The sequence below is a fragment of the Vipera ursinii genome (genome assembly GCF_947247035.1).
Source record: "Vipera ursinii genome assembly, chromosome: 2".
Taxonomy (NCBI): Eukaryota; Metazoa; Chordata; class Lepidosauria; order Squamata; family Viperidae; genus Vipera; species Vipera ursinii.
The window spans coordinates 62,129,643-62,145,930 of NC_139513.1; the positions used below are offsets into that span (position 1 = coordinate 62,129,643).

At 41.0% G+C, this 16,288-nt stretch overlaps 1 protein-coding gene across 1 annotated transcript in view; it reads left to right on the forward strand.

The window, feature by feature from the left end:
* Window positions 1–14,973: 14,973 nt before the first annotated feature.
* Window positions 14,974–16,288, forward strand: part of EFCC1 (EF-hand and coiled-coil domain containing 1) — a gene marked incomplete at its 3' end in the record, with an annotated part of 91,997 nt that continues 90,682 nt past the window's right edge. The window contains exon 1 of the mRNA XM_083351713.1: window positions 14,974–15,745. Within this exon, the coding sequence (XP_083207839.1) occupies window positions 15,026–15,745 (720 nt within the window). The 5' untranslated portion in view covers window positions 14,974–15,025. The remainder of the gene's footprint in view (window positions 15,746–16,288) is intronic.

Genomic DNA, 16,288 nt, shown 5'->3' on the forward strand with positions numbered 1-16,288 from the left:
TGTTTAATGAATATAAATGGGCTGAGCATTCTTCCAAAAATACTTCAACTGTGTACACATTTTATTAAAATATATATGAAATATTCCAAGATTGTGGTAACATAATTGAGCATATATTGAGTGTTTATGCATTATCTCTGTTCCATTGGCTATGTCTACAATATTCCCCTACAAATTAAAGTTTAGAGGCTGTTTTTCTTGCAAATTAGGGGCCATCACAGATTGTCCTGAAGAGCAGTGTGAGGGGCTAGTAGTAAAGATGCTTGCATCCTATTCAGAAGGCTAAGAGTTCTATCCTGGGGTAGTGGCAGATGTTTCTCTCCTAGGGTGTAAAGAAAAAAAAAATGTTGCAAACTCCATGTAGGCATCAGGAAGGGCATCCAGCCAGTAAATGCTCAGCTCCATTCATTCCCCCCAACTCTACACCAAATAGTGACTTCAGGGTCATAAAAAGGAAGGGATTGTCCCAAAGTCTCAGGAATTCTGGATTCCAGGTTGAACTGCCCCCCCCATCTTATGAATAAATATGTGAACTTCTCAGTGTGTGAACTCTCCTGATTTGTATTAGCATATAATTAGGAAAGGAATTTATTCATATTTTGAACTGATGCACTTAACTTTCTGAAAACATAGAAGTCTTTATTAGCCTCTTTCTACATAGCATCTTTGGTTGGGTTGAAGTAAAATGAGATGTTAACAAAATAAGGTGCAGTTAAGGGAGGGAAATTCTGTATGATATGATGTGTTAATAATAACCACCCCACTGGTCTTAAATGGGTGCGCAACTGGGGAGCCCTTACAGAGTGCAGCTAGTGCTTAGATAGAAGATGATAGATGATAGACAGACAGACAGACAGATAGATAGAATAACTTTATTGTCACTTTAAATGTACACTAAACGGCAAACATTAAAATGTCATGACCTTTCATGGGGATCCTGAGAAGCTGACCTTCTTAAAATGGTTGTGGGCTCATTTAGATCGCTATGCTTATGCCTACCTGGATGGGGCTATGATGGTGAATGCTGTGGCGGCAAATTTAGAGGGGGAAGCAGCCGACAGGGTGACCAACCTGTACGTTCGTGAATTCAGGAGAGTTGCTAGTTGGCTGGGACAGTGGCCAGAACAGTCACTGATCAACTACTTCAAGCAGGGATTAGATCACGACTTGCTTCAAGCCTGCATTCAAGGTTTTCCTAACCTATTGCATGAGTGGTACCGCATGGTGATGGTGCTAGACATCATGAACTATTGCTTGACTCTTGAGAGTCCCTTGGACTGCAAGGAGATCAAATCAGTCAATCCTAAAGGAAATAAACCCTGACTGTTCTTGGAAGGACAGATACTGAAGCTTTGGCCACCTAATGAGAAGATACTCAAATGCTTTGGCCACCTAATGAGAACAGAGGACTCACTGGAAAAGACCCTGATGTTGAGCAAGATGGAAGGCAAAAGGAGAAGGGGACAGAAGAGCATGAGATGGTGTCATCAATGCAATGAACATAAATTTAGGCAAACTCTGGGAGACAGTGGAGGACAGGGGGCTTGGTATGTTGTAGTTCATGGGGTCACGAAGAGTCGGACTCAACTTGGAAGCTGAACAACAACTGCTTGAAGAGCAAGTGGCAGCTATGACCAGGAAGGCCTTTGTACAAGCTCTGTATCTTGTGCACCAGTTGCACCCTCTCTTCAATCAGGAGATCTTCCAGATCTCATGCCCTGATCTGTTCAAGATGGGATTATTGCAATGCACTCTACATGGAGCTGTCCTTGAAGATCCCCCAGAAGTAATTTCAACTAATAATAGTATTCATTTACAGTCAGAAGTTTACACTATCAACTTTACTATCAGTTTTTATTACTATATACTAGTAACATCATACTGTCGGTGCAATAATCTTTAATGTTGAAGAAAACAGCATTCTGATTAGCAACATATTAAACATACTACTCAAAGATATGTTTAGTCAAAGATATGTTTAGACAGTAGAAATATCTCACCCCTGAGATAACTTTGTCAGGAATAAAATATATGCAATAAACAGTAGGCTGAAAGTGAGTTAACCTAGCAAATAGTGCTGATAAGCTTCCTGTTTCTAATGACTAGAACAGGGCTTTTCAACCAGTGTTATGGGTACCACCTGTGGTACATTGGCACCTAGCAGGTGGTATGCAATCATCCTAGAAAAGTGGTAGCAGGGGAGGGGAATGAGCTGAACCGGTGGCAGCAACACACAAGCCTGAGCAAGAGATGGCTGGAGCTGCAGGGCTGTCAGGGCTCAGCGGAAGCGCCAGGATCAGCATTTCTTCGGGGCTGTCATGGCTCAGCAGAAGCGCCAGGATCAGCACCAGGCTCCAGCTGGAGCTTGGCGCTGAGCCCAAAAGAAGCACCAATCAGCTGGAATGTTGCAGCATCTCCAGGGTCTTGTGATTTACATTCAGAGGCTTGGCAACTGATTCATATTTATGACGGTCACAGTGTCCCAGGGTCATGTGAAGTGACCAAAACCTGCTGCAACCACCCAGCAAATGGGGGGAATAAAAACCAAACACCACCCCACCCCACCCCCGCTGCCAATCCTCAACAGAAAGGCTCACAACAATGAAAACCTTGGACAGGAGGAAGAGTGCCGCTGGGCGGGCAGGCAGGTGTCTTGCTTGGCTGTGGCTTGGGGGGCACTTTTTTCAGTGCCATTGTAAGTTCGAACAGTCACTAAGCAAACTGTTGTAAGTCGAGGACCACCTGTATACTTCATTACTTTTTTCCCTTTTTTTGGTCATCAAGTTTTTTGACACCTTGCAGGGGCGACTGGTGGTACTCGGATGTTGCCATATCCTAAAAGTGGTACAATGGGTGAAAATGTTGAAAAGCCCTGGACTGGAATATTGTCTGAGGTCTTCAGAATTCTTGATAATATAAATAATGGGTATTATATATTTATGTGATCATGTGATTATACATCTATTAGTGAAGCTTTTGTTTAGAATAAGCAGTGAGCTGAGTAAAATATTTAGGGTGACTTGCAATGAATTCTTTCAGTTGGAGAAGAACTTCAATCTGGAACACAATTGTGGTATTTTCTAGTTAAAGGGGAAAAGAGAGTGTTGGTGCCACAAACCCACAGCATCGGTATATTTAATTATTTCAATGTACGTGAACTTGAATTGCTTTTGTGTTGATGTGTATTTTCTTTTTTTTTTAACACCCTGATAGTTAAATCAAAGACTCATCTCTCAAAATATTCAACCTCTATTCTCTAAATCAGAAGAAGAGCAGCTGGGCAGTTAACAGTTTGACAAAGGCTCCGTTTCCTTCAATAATACTTTAGTCTTTTTATTCCAGTGAAAGAAGTGGGTGAGAAACTCAATCACCACTCATGTGGAAACTGCAGGTGCTGTGGTAAAATATAAGGTGACATTTTAATAGTCTGGTAAAGATTTTGTTAGACTTCAAATCAATTATCTAAAATAGTTGGGACAAGACCACTGATAATTGTTTAACATCTGCTGTAGGATCTGTTTGCTTTACTACTTCTTGGTGAAGGTTCATTTGACTTGATATATGCAGATTAAATAGCAGATGCAACTTAGCATAATAATTTGCAGAAAGTTCAGAATAGATTATTATACCCATTTTCCTTTACTTTAATATTCAAAGAACACATCACTTTATTTAGAGATCCACAGAATTTAAGAACTTAAATTCATTAAATAATTGCTGCTTAGGGTGTTTTGAGAACTATGATGTTTATAGGCACAACTGACTTCCACTTACTTTATGATTGCTACAGAATATAACTACTATATCAAAATTAATTATTTCAGAACTTTGAATAAAGTATTAGGATTTTATTTTACATTTGCAAACTATGTCATCAATTAAGAAATGACATATACGCACATAATATAAACATGAATCAATTGGAATGCTCTACTTTTATAGGCATTTGTTTGGGAAATCTGATCCAGATGTTCCACTATAGGACTCTTACATTTGTGCAATCTGACAGTAAAAGAAAAAGTCACAACTAAAGGGGAAATAAAGATTATGTATTAAAAGCTTCTACTTCTTCAATGTGACTGGCAACACTATTGTCAGCCACAAAATTCCACTGGAAGAGACATTTATATAAGGTACAATGAGAGGATGATTGTGGCATAATATCCCTGTGATATTATTCATATACACTTTCAACACAAAACAAGCAGAAAACAACACAGTGTGTTACTTTGGTGGAATAGCATGGCCATCAGAATTTAGAGAATGCATCGTTTATAAATTCCAGAAAAAACGGTTTTATCTCTTAGGAAACTCCTCATTTTTCCTTCCTTCCTTCCTTCCTTCCTTCCTTCCTTCCTTCCTTCCTTCCTTCCTTCCTTCCTTCCTTCCTTCCTTCCTTCTCTCTTACCCTTCAATAAAACTAAGTGCCACTAATGAGGAAACCCCATAGTAACATTGTCTATGTAACCACATAAGCAAATAAGAAATCTGTATGCTGTAGCAATTCAAGCAACTCAGCAGCAGTCTTCATGTCAGAAACCACTTTTCCTGGAAGTATTATAAATCATCACTCCATTTATCCAGGTCCATAGGTTTGTGCTTGGTTAGATTAGGTCTACATGGAAGGACCAACATTCTCAAATATGTATGGCCCAGACCCAGAGCATGTGTTTTATTATAATGGGAACAATAATTTCACACAAACTTATATTGTTGTTTGAGAAAGAACATGGTTTACAAAGGACAAATCAAGGAATCCAATATAGAGACAAAAGGAAGTTCAAAAAAAGAGCAATAAGAATAAGCTGATACTGTAGTAAAATGTTGAAATGAAAACAACATGCATTTGAATACATGTTGGCGACCTCTGTAAGGAAAGGCAGAAACAGTATTTAATGCAAAAAATAGAAATCAACTATTCCCATTTACCCATAGCATAACAAAGAAGACAGACTCACGTCAAAGTCTAGCTTACAAGGCTACCAACCATATAGCTCACAAGTTAAACATACATATTATTGGAGTACCATATAATCAACTATATAACCTCAAATTAAAGATTCAGCATACAAGGCTGGAGCCTGGTGGTACAGCACAGACTTAACATCCAGGGGCTTCAGGTTTCAACCTCTGGCTATAATATCAGAGGAAAATCCGTACATTTGGCCTGGAACTTGGCTTTAACACACCAAAGAGAATATTTGTCCATTGACCAACAGGAACAATAAATAAAATGAAGCAATGATTGTACTCTCCCTTACTTTCTATTAGGTATAGGAAATGGACTTTGCCGACTATGAATTCTGGATTTTAAAAAATGGAAACAGGGATCAGGAAACACAGCTTTGGTTATGCAGTTGCCTGCCACAAACAAACAATGTGAAAAATGGACAGCATGAATAGATGTATTCCATGAATAGCCCTTGAAATGATTTGCCACATCACTTCCATCTTCTTTCACACAACAGAGCCTATTTCAACAACCATGTGATGGCTTCTCCCTGATACCCAAGATGGCAGAAAAGCACTTTGCTTTCAAAATTGTTGTCCCCTCAACAATCCCTTACCACATCCTTCCTGCAAGACTAGTAAAGCTATTGCCCATACACATTACTTTCTATGCAGTGACAAAGAAGGAAACTTTAGGTAGAGTATTATTTTTTCTAGCCCAAAAGTAGCAGAGGGAGAGCTTAAAAATACAGTTTCCTTAAGGTAAATTAACTGGACTGAGGATGGTGTGGAGGGAATACAACTGCAGCATAACATATTATTTGTGACTTATCAGACTTGTTAGCCATGTTTTACTTCTTTCTCTAGTATTCTCACACTGAATTAAACTGAGATTGTTCAGAGCCAAAATAAATAAATAAATGGAAAGGATATTCTTGGTTTTAGGCAAGTGTGCATGTTAAAAGAATCCTCTCTGGTTTAACTTTCCTGCAGCAATGTTTTTGTGTGTATAAATCAGTGTTTCTCAACCTCAGGAACATTAAGATGTGTGGACTTCAAATGCCAATTTCCCCCAGCCTTTTCTTAATATAGTCCTTCAAGCCATCTTCCTCTTCCTCCGCAGTTTGTTTCACCTATAAGAGTCCTCTGCCCCCTTTCGATTTTGGCAAATGTAGCTGATCATTTTTGGAGTGCAAAGCATGTATTGCCATTAGTTTTCTTGTTTTTCCATCCAAAATACCAAGTTTTATCTGGGTCCAGTCAACTATTCTTGCTGTACATGGTATAATGGGTACTGCCTAAATATTGATTGCTTTAATGATACTTCCACCACTTAGCTTTGACTTCAGATTTTTCAAACTCTTTTCTATTTTTATGGTTCATTGCATAGTCAGCCAGATGTTTAAACTGGATTTGGCATTTTTATCCACCTACTGATGTCTTCTGAAGGACCTGGGATAGGCAGATATGGTTGTTCGATGGTTTTAAAGATATTGTTGCAGAATGTAAGCTGTTCCAAGTAAAGTTGTCTTTTGCAACTGATGGTGATTTTGTCAATGCTGATTGTGTTCAAGTGGTGCTACACCCAAGGCTCTTATTATGATTGATACTATCTTTGTTTCTTTTGTCATAGTCGTTATCATAGAGAATTATACCTGCATACCATTGGCATAAATAACTAAATAAATGACTTGAAATGGACACCTAACACTAGAACTGTCATTAAAAAGACACAACAAACAATGCTCTTCCTGCATCAACTCAGGAAGTTCAGACTGCCCCAGAAGCTGTTCATCCAGCTTTACAGAGGAATTTTTGAGTTTTTCATTTGCACTTCTATAACTGTCTGGTTTGGTACAGGAACCAAACAGAACAGGTACAGACTGCAATCTGCAGACCCCTCACATTCTGGACATAAACTGTTTCAGTTCCTCCCCTCGGGATGGCACTATAGGGCATTGCAGACCAAAGTAAGCACAGGGGGGGTACTTTTTCCCCTCAGGCCATCACTCTGTCGAACACCTAATTCTCACAGTGTTGTCTAATGTCTATGAGTATTTACCCTACTAATATGACTGTAGCATTATTATAATTGTTATTATCCTTCTTACTCCATGCTCCTATTGGTACTAGGATGATGATTATCATTGTTCTGTTGTTTTGCATGTACACTGACAGCTTCTGCACCGAGGACAAATTCCTTGTGTATGTACTCAAACTTGGCCAAATAAATCTATTCTATTCTCAGGGCTTTTTTTCTCATAGAACACTCAGAACGGAGTTCCGGCACCTTTTTTGGATGGAACCTTGTAGAGTAGGCAAAGTGGGTTGTCTGACGTGTGAGTTCTGGCACCTTTTTCTTTTACAAAAAAAGCACTGTCCTATTCTATTCTATTCTATTCTATTCTATTCTATTCTATTCTATTCTATTCTATTCTATTCTATTCTATTCTATTCTATTCTATTCTACTCTACACTACACTACTCTAATCCTAATTCTGAAACTGAAAAGACAAAATTGAAAATCCAAGGGTCAGAGTACAAAGAATGAAGAAAAAGGGAAACAAAACTGAACCCAGAGAAACACCAACAGATAATAAGAAAAGAAAAAGAAAACCCACAAGAAACTAGACCATTTCAGCTAATGGAAAATATGTGATCCAAAAGTTAAAATTGAAACTAGCCCTGCGCCGATGACCCTGATAGTAAACTAGTGCTAATTCAAATGGGTTAACAACATAGGTCATCCAAGGATTCAAGAGGCAAAGTATCTGACCTTCAATTGTTCAGTTTAAGAGGAACATACTATCATGAAGTATGGGTTCATACTTCATTATAAAACAGGACAGGAAAAAGATCACAGAGTCTTCTTCTAGAATTCTTTCCAAACCCCCAAAACAATTCCATGACTGGGAGAGAGGAGGGGGGGGGCTTAAAAATGGAAGTGGCCAGTAGCATTAAGAGCAACTGCCTCTCCTGGGGAAAACATTTTTGAACTCAATCTTTCTTTTGTCAACTTCTCCTGCTACATCAAATTTGAGCCCATTCTGTTCAGTTTTCAGAAAACTCTTCTGCTGTTGGACCAGCAGGCAGAATCCTAATTTCCTTCACATAATTCCTTGATAGCATTCTGTTAGACTGGGGAACAAATCAGGAAAAACTGAGCAACTGTTTATCAGCTCAATTGCTTATTCAAGGTGAACAATTTTGTAAAACACTGGCTTACTGTGATGTGGGAAAGCAAGCAGAAATCTCTTTGTGCACTTATCTAAGAATAGGTCCCATGACAGTGCCTGAATTCTTGAACCATAACCTTTTGCATGCAATGCTGTATGATTTCATTCTCCTTAGTCAACCAACTGTGCTTAAGTAAAATGAAATGTGTGAATCTAATCATCATGGCCAAGCCAGGAAAGAAAGAGCATAATGGTTCATAGCAATAGTCTTTTTTGGGGGGGGCGGGGATCTGTGCTGCAAGTTCTAAACTCTTATGGCTTCCTTTTGGAAATATGCAGTCACTGAGCATGCAAATAAAACTGCTGTGCTCAATCCTTTTGTGAGGGATTTACTGTACTTCAGAGCCAATGTGTATGGCTTTGTTCTCCTAAAAAGATGTAACATTTGCGTTGCTTTTTGATTTAGCAAAACTAAATAATGTTGTAGCATTTTCAGTTAAATTGTCTTTTTGGAATCTATTCTCCCACTGAAATATTATTTTGCCCTGGGAAAAAAATTATGTATTTATTTAGCGCATGGCATGGCATACGTGAACGAGCCATATATAGTAACATTTTGCCTAGAAATAGTAAAAAGATAATAAAATGTAAATGCTTCTTATATTGAAAAAGATATTTTCATTTCTAGCAACAGCTTTCCTTCTTGTAATGCTAGAAATGAACACAGAACTGCAAGAAAGCAGGACTTCTTTTCTAACCAACTCCAGCAATGAACACTGGAATCGTCCACTTTGATCCTTCATGCAAAACAGCGATGAATTTTATTGTGGTTTTGAGTGGTGCTGCTATTAAGACGTCTGCAAGCACTTTGCTTTTAAATGCTTGCTTTGATACATCTGCCCCACTAAACATTTGAATGCAGTTGCCAATAACTAAGAATGTTTATATTTTCAGAAGTAAAAGGGTTTTTTAAAGGTCCAGTCAAGGAGGCTAATATGCAATTTCTTAAAAGTAATGTAAATATTTCTCTCACAAGCACATAATTAAAGAATAATGTTATAGAAAGAAATATACATTTTTATCTGAGATACTGGAAAGTTCCTGTCAGCAATGCACAATAATTATAATGGACAAACTATCTTTTATAGGAAGCAACTTCCAAGAGATTCTAGAGACAAGATAAATAATGTTGGTTACAACCTAAAAGGTAATTTGCTTTTCATCATCATTCTTTTCTATACGTTGTAGAGTGGCCTGTATATACTGAAGGACAACTTCCCAATTCTCACAAAGAGGTACCTAAAATATGATGATGTGCATACCAGATTATACACCATGCTATGCCACTGCTTTTCTTAACAGGCAAGTCAAGGTGGAAAGAATTTTCTTAAAACGTTGAGTTGGAAGCTCTGTTAGCTTCCAACTCAGCATAGTTTCCATCTTTGCATAGTTTCCTCCATGCAATAAATACCCTATCATTAATTTATTGGACAAGAACTGCAAAATTTGTTCATTCATGTGATGATCCCATATTTTCTGAGCATTCAATATAAAACTTTCACAAGCAGTAGATTCCTTGTTATATTTTGATTACTAGGTGGTATCTTAGTTTGGAAATCTAGATGCTATTACCATTGATGCAAAAAGGAAGCAAATGACTCTTTTTTGCTTTCTTGACAACAGCAAAATAATTAGAAACTGAGCTCCAGATGTTATATGCTGGCATACAGAGAAATTGCTCTAGCCTCTTTCTCATATTGTGATTCTACTGCATGCAATTTTGTTTCAGAGAAGCCAAACCGGGTGGCTATAATTTTATGTAGTGCAATATATTATAATCACTTGCTGTTTCTAAAAACCTTACCTTAGTGATTACGTTTTGTTTGTATTTTATTCTGGGGGAAGAGAGGCTTGTTGGAAAAGTCTGGCAGAACCATTTGGAACAAAAGGCTTGATTGCTATTGTCTATACATCCCGGGGAATAATGAAATGAAAGGGAAAAGAATACTTTCCTCCGCTGATTAAATTGATTAGCAAAATTCCATTGAGAGAGTCTGCTAATGAACTGCCTGTAAGATTTAGAGAAGTCACACTGCCAGCAATAGGAAAGAATTGATTGAGCCAATCCAGGGCATGATGAGAAAAATAAGGCGTTTTGAAGTACATAATGGATACAAAGATCATAGTGATATTTGAGCAACAGAAGAATTCAAGAAGTCCTGTTATCAGCAGCAACTTCCCTTTTGGCTATAGGCCACATGATCAGGAAGATTTTAATGTGTTTGAGCAACATGGTGGAACTAAGATAACATACAACATACGACCGACAATCTTTGCTGGCATGGCGAGTTTCTAGTTGTTTTGGAACTGTTGGTGAGACCGTTAAAAGTCGTTGGTGCTGTTTGAATTTGTTCTACCAGCAGCAAGATCTGACTGCTGGCCCAGTGATGGATTGTATTGCAAATCAGGGCTGTTTCCAGGGGAGGCAGAGGAGGAGAGGACCTGGAGCTTATGGAGCGAAGGAACTGTATGAGGCTGTCAGCAGGCCCAGAGGAAGAGAGAGAGGCTTTTGGAGGAGTTGGTGGCAGTGGCAGCAGCGTGCTCCAGGGGCGAAAAGAAGCAAGGCCTCTTAAAGGAAAAGGTGGAAGAGTCAGGATCAGAAAAAGGAAAGAAGGCGAGGTTGTCAGAATACAAGCTAACTTGAGGGCTAATCCACATGGAGCCCCATTTCCATCTGTCCTGTTTGCCATCTTTCACTCCCTAGAGACTAAAATGGACAATGTGAAATTTGAGTGGGCCACAAACAAGGAGTATATATTGGAGGTGGTGACCCTTTGAGAGCTGTATGCAACGAAATTTCATTTTGATGTACGCCGATTGGTGTACATTCAAAGTGACAATAAAGTTATCATTATCATTATCATTGAGAAACAGGCAGGTGGACATCCATTTGCATTTTTTTCTCTTTAGACCTATCTTGAGTGCAGCCAGGAATCACATTAATCACATTTTTTAAATATCACTCCCCCAAACATACAGTTAACCTTGAGTCTTGCAGGCCTACTGCTTTCCCTCATTTAGTTGGCTGAGCAGTGGCTGAGTTTCATTTCATTTCCATTTCTTTTTTTCTATGACCTGCTTTGATTCCTTGGTTTGCTTAAGAATATTTTTTCCTATTAAAAAAGCTACTGAGCTGCCCAGCATGATTTCACATTTAGAATGGTATAGCTAGAAATCTTTTTTGAACTCTCACTGTTTAGCAGCAAAAATTGTGCCAGTTTCTCATCAAGACCAGTTCTGCAGTTTTTAATGGCCAATTAAGGAACTCACAACTCTGTGTGTGTGTGTGTGTGTGTGTGTGTGTGTGTGTGTGTGAGAGAGAGAGAGAGAGAGAGAGAGAGAGAGAGAGAGAGAGAGAGAGAGAGAGAGAGAGATCTTATTTAACACTCAGGCTAAGTGTTGTCTCTACAGGCTCTTTTCAAATTATTTGACCACTGCCCTCTGTAATAACAGCTTTGGCATTCCTTCAATCTCCCCACCAGCATAGCTAGATTCATTCCTGGGAAACCATTTTCTTTGCTAATCCTGAGTAGCAGCATTCTGGATTGTACCCATAAATCAGAGGGCATTGCTTCATGTTCTTAACGGCCTTGATTTTTTTTTAATTCTGAACTTAAGATTCTAAGATAGTTGCCTGTATAAAATGTCTACATAAGTCCTTTATACCAGTAATTATACCAGTAATTTATGAGTAATCCAGAAATGAAGTACTCTTGCTTTATTTTTCCCCTTTTTCTCAATATAGCAGGTTTATTTATTTGCATTCATATTCACCTTTTTCTTTAGAAAAGTGTGGTGCAAAACATGTGGGAGACCCAGCAATTTTATTGACAAGCCAACAATCCTGTGTTGTCCGTTGGCTGAGAAAAAACAATGCAAAGCTACTCAGGGAAACTTGTGGCCACGTGGGAATGTGAAACTGGATATTTGATCTTCATTAGATTTCCTTAGTCATCCAATACACTGATATATTTATCCAGTATCTTTATTTTTCGTACTGTTTTCTGCTGAATTTTTTTTCCTATTGTTAGATTAGGAATTTTAAAATTAGTGCCAATCTTTATGCTTTCCTCTTTTAAAGTTAATTATTGCTTGTCCTGTTCATTTGTTTATGTAAATTGGTGGATCTCTGTGAAAAGTAAAAGCGGCCATATCTGCAAGGAACTATAAAAGCGGGGATCCAGATATTATTACTGTTAAATGTATCATTTATCAGGACCAAGAAGAATGTCACAAAATAGTGTGTTATCTTTTAATTAGGATAGATATTACAAAATATCACTCTTGTCAGAATGTAATTTTCACTATGTGTTAACATAAGCGCATGTTGTTTTTCAATAATTTTTGAAATTTGTGAATTCTGAAAGGAAGTTTGACTGTTATTATTGTTGCTCTTTTAAAAAAAAACGATTTCCTAAATATCACAGACATTTGCTGTGGACATGATATGCTCAGATCAAGTAACAACTAGATGAACTTCAAGTTCTTGCATAATTGGGACGTGTGATTCAAAAACTCCGGTATCGGTCAGTAATTTCAAATGGCTGAGCAGATCTTGGAGACCAGACAAAATCAAAAAGGTTAAAAAGATGTTTCTTTTGCAATGATATATATTTAAAAAATAGTTCCTGCCCTTTGACAAAGAAAACAGCATATTAAAAAGTAGAGACATCACCTTGCCGACAAAGGTCTGTATAGTCAAAAACTTTGTTTTTTCCAATAGTAATGTATGACTAAGAGCGTTGTACCGTAAGAAGGCTGTGTACTGAAATGATGCTTTCAAATTCTGGTGCTGAAAAGACTCTTGAGAGTCCCTCGGAGGACAAGGACATCAAATCAGTCAATCCTAAAAGATATCCCTAAAGAAAATCCTGACTGTTCTTTGGAAGGCCAGATGCTGAAGCTGAAGCTGGCTAATGTGCAAAGAGGATGTTGGGAAAGATTGGAAGCAAAAAGAAGAGGATGGCAGAGAGTGAGATGGTTACTGTCATCAACATGATGGACATGAATTTGGCAAACTCAGGGAGACTGTGGTGGGGGTGGGGCTGGCATGCTATGGTCCATGGAGTCGCGGAAAGACGGCATGACTTAGCAACTGAACAACTTTGACAAAGAAAGCATGCCTAGAGAATAAAATTGCAGGAACTGCGCCAAATGTATTGAAAAATAAAAACTATTCTAAGCATCTTTTGTTTCTTCATCTGAATACCAAATACCTTTCTTGCTTGAAAATTGTGCGTGTGGTGTGAAAATTGCCTCATTTTTGAAAAATGTTTCTTTTAGTTTTGGAAAAAGAAAATAAAAAGGGAAACTTCTCTTAAAACCTTGAGGAAAGCAGCTTTCATCTCTTTATGCAATACTGCAACTACAAACTTTTGTACAGGTAGTTATGCAGAAAAATACACCTGCAGGGGCCTACGCACAAATTACAGCAATGCGGACTGGTTGGCTATACACGGAATCTCTTGTATTCTAATGTGATGCTTCTGATGTTTGCCCAGCACTTCTTTGTAATATTGTCATTTGTATTGACTTTCTTAATTTGATTTATGTTGGTGGCTGCTACTGTTATGATCGGGCTACTTTTTGGAAATGCTTCTATAAATGGAGACAAAAAATAAGGCAAAGACTTATGTCAGTTCAGCTGCACACCTAGAGATGGCCTCCACACGGTCAATGCCTTTACTTGAATTCCTCCACCCCCCCAAAAAAAATTCCTACTCTACCTTATGGCTTTCTGCCATTAGAGTGGCAGAAAGTGAAGAAGAACTAAAGAGCCTCTTGTTGTGGGTGAAGAAGGAGAGTGCAAAACTTGGGTTGTAACTAAACATTAAGAAAACCAAGATCATGGCATCTGGCCCTCTCAATTCCTGGCAAATAGATGGGGAAGAAATGGAGGTAGTGACAGATTTTATTTTCCTGGGCTCCAAGATCACTGCAGATGGGGACTGTAGCCAAGAAATTAAAACACTTGCTCCTGGGGAGGAAAGCAATGGCAAATCTAGACAGCACACTAAAAAGCAGAGACATCACCCTGTCAACAAAAGTGCGTATAGTCAAGGCTATGGTCTTCCCAGTTGCAATGTATGGCAGTGAAAGCTGGACCATAAGAAAGGCTGAGCGCCAAAGAATTGAAGCCTTTGAACTCTGGTGCTGGAGAAGACTCCTGCGAGTCCCTTGGACTGCAAGGCGTTCAAACCGGTCAGTCCTAGAGGAGATCAACCCTGACTGCTCTTTAAAAGCCCAGATCCTGAAACTAAAACTCAAATACTTTGGCCACCTAATGAGAAGGAAGGACTCACTGGAGAAGAGCCTAATGCTGGGAAAGATGGAGGGCAAGAGAAGAAGGGGACGACAGAGAATGAGGTGGCTGGATGGAGTCACTGAAGCAGTAGGCGTGAGCTTAAATGGACTCCAGAAGATGGTAGAGGACAGGAAGGCCTGGAGGAACGTTGTCCATAGGGTCGCGATGGGTCGGACACGACTTCGCAGCTAACAACAACAACACCTTATGGCTCGTTCCGTTGAAAAAGTTTGCTCATCTTCCAAGAGAAGCTCCTTCCTTAAACTCCTTTACACACGAGGAAACGCGACGCATGCTCACTCGCGCCTCCAGAGCCTTAGAAGAGGCGCCCGCCTTACCGTAGTAGCCCCCTCCGCTCTCGGGGACCGGAGGCGGGGCGATGATGGCGGGGAGGAACTCCAGAAGGGGGCGTGGCTGGCTCAGGGAGCGCCGCCCACCCAGACCCGGGGAACTCGATTCGGGCAGGGAAGAATGGTTGAAGGGAAGCGCGAGCCGAGGTGCGAGGGGGCGGCGGCGGCGGCGGCAGCGCCCGAGGATGGATCCGCCTGAGGTGTGGGACCCTTATAGCCGGCCGGCCCGCCGAACCCAGTGGCTGGTGAGCGCCTTGGCTTACCACTACGGGCTGGACCGGGGAGTAGAGAACGAGATCATCGTGCTGGCCACGGGCTTGGATCAGTACTTGCAAGAGGTCTTCCACCACTTGGACTGCGAAGGCGAAGGCAAGATCCCCGGCGAGGACTTCCAGAGCCTCTGCCTGGTGCTGGGGCTGCAAGACGACGACGACGAGGCGGCCGCCGACCCGGAGGAATGCGCCGGCCTCTGCGAGAACCTCTCGCCCGAGCTGACTTTCCGACAGTTCCACGCCAAGCTGTGCGGCTACTTCAGCACTAAGGCCGGCTGCAAGGCGCCGGACCAGGGCGTCCCGGGGGTGAGTAGGCTACCCCTGGGCAAGGAGAGCGAGCACATCGAGACCCAGATCCGCCTCCGCAGTCCGCTTCGCCGCCGGCGGGAGCAAGCTACGGCGGGGCGCAGGGCGGTAAGCAGAGGTTGCCCGGCGCGGAGCAGCAGCGCTCGGTCGTGCTCCTCCTCGCCGCCCGGCTCGTGCTCCCGGGAATGCTACGAAGAGATCGTGGCGCTGGAGCAAGCGGAGGATCGCATCGTCAAGCTGGAGGACGAAAATGCCAGCCTGCGCGAACTGGTGGAGGACATGAGGGCGGCTTTGCAGAGCAGCGATGCCCGGTGCTTGGCGCTCCAGGTGAGCGGGCGGGGAAGTCCTGCTGCGCCGCGGAGCCCGAAGGGATCGGAAAAAGTGCGCCTTGGAGCTGTTGAGCCTTCCTTGCCGGACCCCGGTTACACTGCCTGGGTGGGCGTGAAGGCCCCAAGCTGAGCCCCCAACCATTCCCGAGTGTTCTTAATTAAACGCTTTTCAGACGAGATTGCAGTGGGGTGTGATAAATCCTGAATGCTCACCCAAAAGTTGCCCACCGGTCTGCTCTGGGAAAGGGCGCCTGAAGAGAGGAGGAAGGGGAAGGGTCCTGGAGAATGTCCTAAATGCCTTCCTGAGGCCTATCTGCCCTTCGGGAGAGTGGGGTGGCTGCCTCAGGCAGCACATTTTGGATGTGGTGAAGTTCAGCAAACTAATAATTTATCTTATTAGTTAGCAATCTCATTTGCAGCCAGGATGGGAAAGGTGTTGCAGCCAATTTAAACGTTCAGAATGGGGGGGGGGGGGACGACCCAATGGTATTTCTATTTTCTTTCAGGAGAATGGTGAAATGTTGGGAATCAGCCCTCCCCT